This window comes from Lupinus angustifolius, unplaced genomic scaffold, assembly GCF_001865875.1.
Source record: "Lupinus angustifolius cultivar Tanjil unplaced genomic scaffold, LupAngTanjil_v1.0 Scaffold_15_92, whole genome shotgun sequence".
Classification (NCBI taxonomy): Eukaryota; Viridiplantae; Streptophyta; class Magnoliopsida; order Fabales; family Fabaceae; genus Lupinus; species Lupinus angustifolius.
In genome coordinates, this window is record NW_017718745.1 from 1 (window position 1) to 10,799 (window position 10,799).

A 10,799-nucleotide genomic window follows, 5' to 3' on the forward strand; every position below is an offset into this window, starting at 1 on the left:
TTAGGTTCCAAATGAGATTACAAAATGGATTTTTGCATCTCATTTGCCTTCTCCTTTCTCCTCTTGAATTATAAACTAAAAACTATAACAATTACTTACAAAAAGCTCCTATGAATTGAGCCTTCAAAGAAAGAAAAGAAAAGAATAGAATTGTGTTTTTCAGGGAAGAAGTTTTGGGAAGATTAAGACATGTTTGAATGAAGGACATGCCTTCCTATTTATAGAATTTCCCCGGCACCGCTGAGCTGCTTGTTTGCACTGCTTAGCATCTGACCAAACCCTTCAGCATGGGTTTGGTCACGTGGTCTAGTAGCTTTGTCACCTCCTTAAGCTTGACTCGCCAAAGCTAGTTGTGAGCTATGGGACCAGCTATGGTGAGCTACTCCTGACAAGCCTTTGGTGGGCTACTTGAAGTGATTTCATGCATGACTTCATGGTTGCTTGATGGCTAAGTCAAGTCTGGTGCACACTGCTGATCACACATGTGGCACCGCTAAGCTGCTTGTTGAGCAACTTTGACCGTGCTGACTGAGACGTGGCTTGGTGCTTGCTGACCTGGTCAGGTGTCAGGTTCACGCTGAGCACACATGTGTTACCGCTGAGCTGCTGCTGAGCATGTTGGGCGTGTGCCAGGCTTGTTTTTGACCGTGCCAAGCTTGAGTTCTGACCGTGTCAGGTTTTATCTCGTGCTAGGCTGAGCGGTCAAGCATGTCCGCTCAGTTGCCTGCTTGAGCAACTTGGTCTGTGCCAGGTTGGTTTGACTAAGCCAGGGTGGTGTCCAAGTCAGGGTGGTGTCTAGGTCAGGGTGGTGTCCAGGTCAGCTGAGCGTAGCTTGGTTCATGTTGAGCTGCCTGCTTGAGCACCTTGAGTTTGACTTCCTTTTCTACTTGGACCATGAGTCTTTATTCTCTTTTCTTTTTCTTTCTAAATCCTAAAAAACACATAAAAAAGAAATACAAACACAAATATACAAGATTGTGATATAATATGCAAAAAGTATTGTTTTAAGTTGGTTTTTCTCAATTATGCTTAAGATAAGTGCCTTTGGCCGCCCGAACAACATTCACTCCTTCCTTCTTCAGCTTAGGGCACACCGGCTTGATATGTCTCGGTTGGTTACAGTGATAGCAAATAGGGCAGTTGGCACCGAAATGCTTTCCTTTGCACTTCGAGCACCAAGGTGGTGGGTTGTTGTTGGAGTTCCCAACTTGAAAACCTTGGTTGTTATTGTTGTTGTTATTGTGGTTGTTGTTGTTTGGTCGGAATAATTTCTATTGATTTCTAGACGGAAATCCATATGGTTTCTTGTTGTGGTGGAAAGGCTTTCCCATTCCACGATTTTGACCCAAATTCCTCTAGGGTCCGTAGGAATTTCCCTAAGGAATAACATTCTTGAGTGCGACATTCCTTTCCTTCACAATCTCCTTGTAGATTCTGCATTTGTTGACCAGAGTTGGAAAATTTGGTATTTGTTGGTGAGCAAACATCACCTTTAAGTCGTGCCTCAATCCTTCTTCAAACTTGGCACACTTGGACCTTTCATTACCCACTTGATTGTAATGTGGGGCATACCTTGCCAAATCGTCAAACACAGCAGCATACTCCCTAAATGACATGTTCCCCTGCTGCAGAGGCAGGAATTCTATTTCTTTCTTAGTCTTCATGTCTGCCGGAAAGTATTTTTGTAGAAACTTATCCTTAAAAGTTGTCCAGTTGACAACTTGTTGTTCGTGCTCCATCTAGCATTGAGTGAACTCCCACCAGTTTTCAGCCTCTTTAGCCATCATGTAGGTCGCATAGGTGGCCTTCTGCTCCTCGGTGCACATCAGTTCCCGAAATATCCTCTCCAACTCTTGGATCCAGTTGGTAGCAGCATCTGGTGCAAATCCCCCTTCAAACTTTGGTGGGATACGACGATAGAACTTGTCCAAACCCCTATACAGTGCAGGTCCTTGGCGTTGTTGTTGATTCAGTTGATGCAAGTTAGCATTCACACTCTGAATCTCCACCGTCATTGCAGCCATGAAGTCTAAGTTTGTAGTTCCACGTCAAACCATTTGAAATCTGAGTGCATCAGATTTGAATGAGTTAATCATCTAATCGTAAGTTCATAACATTTACATCTTCAAACGGAGATCATAAACAATCAAACTATCACACAAAGTCACACAAGAAAGCATGTAAGGTCATGCTCAGACCAGATAGGATTGAACCGCTCTGATACCACTTTATGTAACGCCCCAAAAATCATTTCATATTTAATATGTTTAATCTCTTAGAAAAATGGGTAAATTTTTCTTTCCTTTTTTTATGTAACCTATAACTTACAAAACATTTTCACTTTTACCTTATTCCATTTTCAAGACGTCACATTTTCAAACCTTGCGGAAATAAAATTCTTAATACATTGAAGATACTTAAATGAACACAATTCTTTTCTGAATACTTCTCATTCATAAAATTATTGAATAAATACAGAATTGTTTACAGGGCGAAATCTAATCATCGCCACAGATAAAAAACCTGAAAAATACAAAGAAAATAATGTCGGGGCATTGACATTACAAAAAGTACCTCACACAGGTTCCTATCACAACATAACAAAAGAGAAACCTCCTAAACTGCAGGTGCACTGGAAGCCTCGCTAGGGTCTTCCTCCACCTCTGAGTCAGAAGAGATCTCAATGACCTCAGCTGAATCTTCTATGCAGATAAGCCCTACACAGTCGTTGTTGTCTTCCTCCTCCTCTACTTCCTCCGCTCCCCAATCCATCAAGGGGTCTGGGGTGTACTCTCAACACTCCATGTCCCCTCCCGGGACATAGTGAAGCGATAACCTCGGATCAGTGCTGATGGGTCCATTTGAACATGCGCACAAATACACCTGAAGAAAAGAGATGGAGTAAAACATCTTTGAAAAACTTGTCATCGACGTCGTGGAATTACACGAAATAATACACCAAGACAACACACGAGTACATATATATCATGTGATCATACAAGCATATAGTAATGATGAATGAAGTATAAAACTCGAGAATTTAGAATCAATATCGAAGAATATCATGTATGCAGTGCGATGCATTAGTCCACCATCCTTACTCCTTTATCCTCCCAATAACTATTCGGAAATAACCGAGAGTACAGTTCCCATAACAAGCCGATTTGATCGCACCAAAATTATTCATCGCAAGGATATAAGATCGATCTGTTCCAACGGAACTGTCCATTTTAGGACGATATCGTATCAAACACTTTCTGGACATCCCTCTCATCGATCCTGATTGCAAAGAGGGGTTGTTGGAGATTGTCTAGTTTGCATTGTGAGCACTGTCCGATCCAACAAAATACCTCATCCAGGAATACGTGGGACTCGTCTCACCTAGACTCTCACTCAAGACTTTGCTGATGAATCACCGCCATCAACGTCGTCCCTCTCAACATCTCGGGGCTCATTCATCTCCTGTACATTTCCTCTCCACTACTTCATTTTTTACCATGGATATGCACCCTAACCGAAATTAGCAAATTATATCTTTTAATTCATCTTTTCTAGTGATTTTCCCATCCTAAGACATCTCTCATCGGGAATGCTTCTAGTGGGTCCCGATCTTAACATATAAACAAAAAGAGAATAATTTCGGCACCACTACGAACCATTTTTTTAGGAAAAACCTCAAGGGTTAGTAAGTGTTATTTTTATAGTCATGAAAAAGAATGACTCTTAATTTAATATTTTACACTAAACATCTTTTAGTTATTCTTACCACTTTAAAGTAAGTCAACTAAAATAAATACAACAAATTTTTTATGAACATCTTAATACCTCCTAATTTTTTAGGAAAAACCTCAAGGGTTAGTATGTGTTAATTTCATAGTCATGAAAATAAACCCTAAGGTAAGACTTTCTACTACTTTAATATCCAAAACTTCATAACACTTTAAGTTTATGAAGTCAAGACTTTAATAAATTATCTTTTATCCAAAACCATTATTTTAACTTGGAAATCAAAGAGTAAAGTATGATAAACTACTTTTAAAACACAATATTTTCTAAAAATGAAACATTTTCAACAACAACTCATCAACATCATAAACTTTCGAGAATAAAATATAAATTTTTACCTAAACACATTAAAGGTTCATTTGATGTTAAAATCATCACCTTTAAACATATTCAAATACTAACAACAATTTCTAATATTTCCAAACAAATAATTCATCTAACCTTGCCCAAAGATATAGTTTTTCCATCTAAGAACAAGGAAGAAATTTCAAGATTTACTAAAGTCAAAAACTACATAAAGGTTCATATGATTTTATTATCATCCCCTTTAGTTATTGGAGAGTCTCACCCTCATCAAATCAGAAAATTTAATGCAAAGTAAGTAGATTTAGACTAGTATAGGTGATGTGTCTAATGATGGTGAAGTGAGAGGATTTGTTGAGTGATTTAGGGGCTTTTGGAAGCTTTTGCATTACTTGTGTAACAAGTAAGTGACTCATGAAATGATGACTTTCAACTTTATTGATATGATGTAATTTCCCGATAAACGTCGTATCCGAACATTTTCGGATAAATTCGTCCGGAAATATACAATCTCTCGATTTAGGACATTTGCCCGAAATATCGAAACTTGAATTTCAAGGTGAAAAATATCTAGAGATGAGTTACGGACAAACTTGGTGTCTATTTTGACTAGAAATAATATTCCGAAGCCAATGGAGAAATCGTAATTCGATTCTGAGTTACAAAACTCAAAAACTGGGCGAAAACTCGATAAAACGACTCGAAATCGTCTCAGAAACTTTTATTCTCCAAAAATCTTGAAAAATGAGGGCAAGCAATAAAATCATAATACAAGACTAAAAATTAACTGAGGTTTAGCCTAAAACATTATTGATTAATTTCTATAATTAATCCATTAATACTAATTGCTTAATTAAAAGCGCTTTGAAAAACACTGTGTTACACACGAGTTCCATGAGAAACTCGTGCATGATCCACGAAAATTAATCATACCTTCTAAGAAAAAAGATGGGGGAATGATTCTTTCATGCCACTTTCAACCTCCCAAGTAGCATATTCTCCATTCGTCTGACTCCAAATTACCTTAATTAAGGTGATTTCTTTGCCTTGTAGAGTCTTCACACTCCGATCGGTAATTCTCAACGGCAAAGTCTCAAAAGTGAGATTATCCTTTAACTAAATTGAGTCGGGTTCAATAACATGCGATCGGTCACTAATGTATTTTCTGAGTTGAGACACATGGAAGACATTATGTAGGTTTGACAGCAAAGGTGGCAAGGCTATTTGATAAGCTACTGGTCCGATTTTTTTGAATGATTTGGTATGGTCCTATGAACCTAGGGGTAAGCTTACAGGATTTCAGAACTCGACCAATGCCAGTTGTTGGAACCACCCTCATAAAAACATGATCTCCTTCTTCAAAACTCAGGGGGGTCCTTCATCTTTACAAACAAAACTGGAGCACCCCACAGAGAAACACTCGGTCTGACGAACTATTTCTACAGCAGATCCTCCAATTGTTTCTTCAACTCTGTCAACTCTAATGGTGCCATCCTATAGGGAGCTATAGAGATTGGTCCAGTTCCAGTAACCAAATCAATAGCGAACTCTATCTCCCTTACTAGGGGTAAACCAAGAATATCGCCCAGAAAGACTTTAGAGAAGTCCTGAACCACTGGTATACTTTGAATTTCTCCTCCTTATTTCTTCCCCAGCGATGCTAACATCATGAAAACTTGGGCTCCCTCCATCAAGAAATTCCCCATTTGATTGGCAATCGTGCTTTTGGTTTAATAACGAGGTTCTATTGGGTCTTTAGGGTTGCTAAAGACTACCATTTTGTTAAAACAGTTCAAGAGAACATGGTTATTGGATAGCCAATCCATTCCTAAGATGATATCTAATTGGGATAAGGGTAGACATATTAGGTCTACTAGGAAAGTTCTGTTATCTAATACTATGGGGCATTGTGAACATACAGTTAAGACTATGACAGGTTCGTTTGTGGGTGTTGACACAACTAGATCATATGGTAAGGGAACTATAGGCAATTATAATCGGTTAACAACATCATGGGATATAAATTAATGTGTCACACCCGAATCAAACAGTACAAATAAGGAAATCTCATTAACAAGACATGTACCTTGAATGAGATCTTCATCCTCCTTGATCTCAGCTCCGCTCATGGTGAATATCCTTCCTTTGGCCTGAGGTCTGGCCGCCCGAATAACATTCACTCCTTCCTTCTTCAGCTTAGGGTACACCGGCTTGATATGTCCCGGTTGGTTGCAGTGATAGCAAATAGGGCAGTTGGCACCGAAATGCTTTCCCTTGCACTTCGAGCACCAAGGTGGTGAGTTGTTGCTGGAGTTCCCAGCTTGAAAACCTTGGTTGTTGTTTTTGTTTGATTGGAATAATTTCTGTTGATTTCTAGATGGAAATCCATATGGTTTCTTGTTGTGGTGAAAAGGCTTTCCCCTTCCACGATTTTGACCCAAATTCCTCTTGGGTCCATAGGAATTTCCCTGAGGAATAGCAGTCTTGAGTGCGGCATTCCTTGCCTTCACACTCTCCTTGTAGATTCTGCATTTGTTGACCAGATTTGGAAAATCTGGTATTTGTTGGTGAGCAAACATCTTGTTTTTCGTGCTCCATCTAGTGTTGAGTGAAATCCCACCAGTTCTCAGGCTCTTTAGCTAGCATGTAGGCCGCATAGGTGATCTTCTGCTCCTCGATGCAGATCAGCTCCCGGAAAATCCTCTCCAACTCTTGGATCTAGTTGGTAGCAGCATCTAGTGCAAATCCCCCTTCAAACTTCGGTGGGTTGCGACGACAGAACTCGTCCAAAACCCTGTAAAGTGACGTTCAAAACCCCTATACGGAAATCGTCCAAATCCCTGTACGAAACTCAAAACCTAGGCGAAAACTTGATAAAATGACCCGAAATCGTCTTAGAAACTTTTATTCTCCAAAAATCTTGAAAAAATAGGGCACGCAAGAAAATCATAATACCAGAATAAAACTCAGCTGAGGTTTAGCCTAAACCATTACTGATTAATTTATATAATTAATCCATTAATACTAATTGTTTAATTAAAAGTGCTCTGAAAAACACGGTGTTACAGTTCTAAGCTAGTTCTTAGGTAATTTTTGTAATTTTCTCATAGAATTCAAGAGGATAGATGAGTTGGTAAATGTGATGCGAAATTAATTTTGTCAACTCATTTTGTTCCAAAAGCATCTCATCCTTGGATAGATGGCTAATGCTCCTACACATTGATTTGGATTATGGTGTAATGTTATTTCTTTTCTTCATTTGTATCATCTTTTGTTTTCAATACATTCAAGTTATTACTTTTGGTTAAGTTTTGATTCTTTAAGAAATTCTTCTTCTTAAAGTGTTGACAACTGAACTAAAAAGTATACCTACATCTTAGTTCATTTATCATATCAAGCATCTATTTTAAGCAACTTATGTTGAAGGCTAAATAATGTTAACAAATCTTGAAGTAAGGTGTGGTAACTTGCTCCGACGAGTGGCAGTTAATTATTATTTAGTGTATTACATAAGGTTTGAGAATCATCTTATCATACTAGGACACTAGATGGGGGATTTGAAAATGATGCGTGGAATTAACCAAAAGTATAACACATAACTTGTTATTGTTTTTCAAAAATAATTTGAGTCTAGAAATAATTCCATATTGCAAACCAATTTTCTCCTCAAGAATTTGTGAATTTTAGTTTAAGTTTCCTTGTTAACTTTTATGCAACATAACGCAAAAACCCTCAAAAAGTTGTTACTAATTATTTTTGCTATAATATACCTATATGATTTTCTTCTATTAATGCAATTTCCTTTGGTTCGACATAACCCTATACTATACTATACTACAATTGAATCTTGAAAAGAGATGCAAGTGTAACATAGTAAAGTGTTGACTTATAAGTTTTATTTGTTGATTAAAATATTCCAAAAAACATAAGTTCAAACCAATTCATGGTTTGTAACTTTGTACATAGGAATAATATAAAAAAGTGCAATCCAATCAATGGATTGTTACTTAGAACAATCAAAAAATGATGAATAATAAATTTAATCGCTAACATTTACTCCCTGTCATTTATTTTCCGCATCTAACTTCTACTTTTTGTTCTACAACTAAAATTTACTTTCCGTCATTTACTTTTCCGCAACTAACATTTATTTATTGCTTTATTAATTTATTCTTTATACCAACCCTTCGAAATAAGTGGTACAATTAACTACTAACTTTATTCTTTGTTCATTTTATTCTGTGATACCAGCCTTTAATAAGAAATGACATGGTTAACTTAATAAAATGAGACCGACCTTTATGCAATGCTTAAAAGGAACCCGAAAAGGGAGTAAATAAATAAAGTCACTAATTAAATAATTTGTTCATTATTCATCACTCCTAATAAATAAAAATAACTTGAAAATTAGAGTAAATCTCCTTTCAACAAATTGATCATTTGTTGATGGGGGAAAACCTCTAATTCTCATTTCAACAGTGTTTAAGCTCTTCTTGGACTTGATGATTCATTGTATCAAGAGCATCTATACGTGTAGTGATGTAGCCCTTAAGCGAGAATAGTTTGTCCATCATCATTTGATTGGTAGGAGTGGATTCAGAAGTAGATAATTCAATACGAAATGATGGATGAGTATGAGGGTCAACATAAGGATTTTCTTGATGTGCAGTTTGTTGATCACCGTGATGCTTGTAGATCATGTCATTGGAATCTTGAAAGAAACCAATTTTGTGGATTAAATCCACATCAATCTTATCGTGAACATCAAGTGTAATTTTAGATTCTCCATCAAATGAAACACCAGAATATCAAAGTATAGCAGTTATGAGAATGGCATAATGCAATCGTCCATACTCACTTCTAAAGGTCCAGATTTGTCTCATTATCATCAATGTCCAATCAATTGGAACATTGTGTTTCATAGCATACATCAGTTGTAGTTCCATATCATTTACTTGTGAATGGTTTGAAAGCTTTGGAACCATGATGTTGCTTAACATGTAATGAATCAAATGATCCTGTAAGTTTAAGTTACTGACACATAGAAAATTTACGTTTCGCATAGAGTCATCAAAAGACCTTTGCTTACACATTTCAATTTCCCATTTGGAGTATCTACACATAGAGTATTAGAAATCCATTTTCTTGTCTCCTTCTAGGTTGCATTGAATGCCAGACTCGACTATCGTTCATATGTATGGTATATTACCGCAAAGTGAACTCAGAGTTTTGAAGTCTATGCCAATCTCTTTTCCTTTGACATATGAAAAGCTTTTGTTCTTCTTAAAATTCAGATTGCAGTAAAATACCCGTACAAGTTCCAAATATTAAGAACAATGTATTTCTCAAAATTCATAGAGTTTTTGTTGTTAAAAAAGGGTTGGGAAAATGAAATTGTTTTCCTCAAAGGATCTTAACATACCATACTTCAGATGAAAAATGGTTCATTGCATGAAGTGCTCTTTGAAGGTTTTGTGTTGATCCTGGTTTGCCAAAAGACGTGGCAATTCCAATGTGTTGACTTCATACGAGTTTTGTTGTCTTTCTTGAGTTACATTGGTTCTTTGTTTCTTGGATCAAGAGGATGAGGCCATGATGTTGAGTTTTGAAAAACATAGGTTTTGAAAATTTTAAGATTTGGGGATTTTCAATTTTGAATTCTAAACACAAAAATGATGGTAGGAATGTGTTTAGGAGTGAAAATATAGTATGAAACACCACAAAAATCAAGCAAAAAGGATGAGAAAAGAAGTTTTTTTGAAGTTGTGGGGGTTACCACGGTTGGAAGGAGGGAAAAAGAAGACGATGAAGTTAAAAAATCTGATTTTTTTTCCCCATAAATAGTATAAAGTGTAATTGATTACCACAATTGAGTGATCGATTACTCAAACTCACTATTTGGTTAGTTAATTGATTAATTAATCCTGTAATCGATTATATTGGCTGAAATTTTGATAATTTCTATCACTGATACCCTATAATCGATTATCCTTCCATGGTAACAAAATACATACCCAAAAATAATAAAATTTAAGCGATAAAAAGCATATTTGAAGTACAAGTGATATGATCCTCAAAGAGCCTAATCTTGATCTTGGTGGTCTTGAAGGCATAAGTGGTCCTATGACTAGGGCTCGGGAAAAAAAGGCTCAAAATGCCCTTGGACAACTCATAATGTTGATCCATGATGGTGAGCCAAAAATAGCCCAAGGGGGTGTAAAGATGCTCACTAGCATCTTGGTCCATGGCTCTGACCGAGCCAAGGATGGACCAGGCCATGCGCAGGACTCAGGCCACGGGTCTGGGCAAGGCGCCAAAAATGGCCCTGGCACGGAGGCAGACGCATCAGGCTCAATTCCTGACCGAGACAACTCTGACCGAGTTGGGGACTTTGGTGCACCTAGTGTTGCACCAGGCGCTGGGCCAAACAGGCCTAGCCAGGAAATCTGACCGAGGCGCATGCGCCTAGCATACCGCATCAGGCACTAGGCGTAGCCTAACCGAGTCAGGCCTAGCCAATTTAATTAGTATTGAGTCATTTTAATTTTTATAATAAATGTGTGGGCTAACTTTTGTCCAACACTTAGTTTAATTAATTAAATCATGTTTGTAATAAATCTGCCCATAGAAATTGACCAGAATAAAATTTGACTCGTGAGTAGTTAAGACAAGCCTAAAAGTGTAACCGACACTTTAATGCTTGGACCAAC

The 10,799-nt window shown here is 37.4% G+C and overlaps 1 protein-coding gene across 1 annotated transcript; it reads right to left on the bottom strand.

Moving 5' to 3' along the window:
- Window positions 1–5,528: 5,528 nt before the first annotated feature.
- LOC109337908 lies at window positions 5,529–6,668 on the bottom strand. Its single transcript, XM_019574991.1, has 2 exons — window positions 6,176–6,668; window positions 5,529–5,650 (listed from the first exon to the last, which is right to left on the bottom strand). The coding sequence occupies exons 1-2, from the start codon at window positions 6,666–6,668 to the stop codon at window positions 5,529–5,531; spliced, it is 615 nt and encodes a 204-aa protein (XP_019430536.1).
- Between the last annotated feature and the right edge of the window lie 4,131 nt (window positions 6,669–10,799).

What these genes read in the sequence shown, in the direction of transcription:
- LOC109337908 (XM_019574991.1), bottom strand. Translation starts at nt 6,668, where the DNA reads ATGTTTGCTCACCAACAAATACCAGATTTTCCAAATCTGGTCAACAAA. An exon ending in GGATGAAGATCTCATTCAAG is followed by an intron (nt 5,651 to 6,175) that starts GTACATGTCTTG and finishes GTTTACCCCTAG; the next exon opens with TAAGGGAGATAGAGTTCGCT.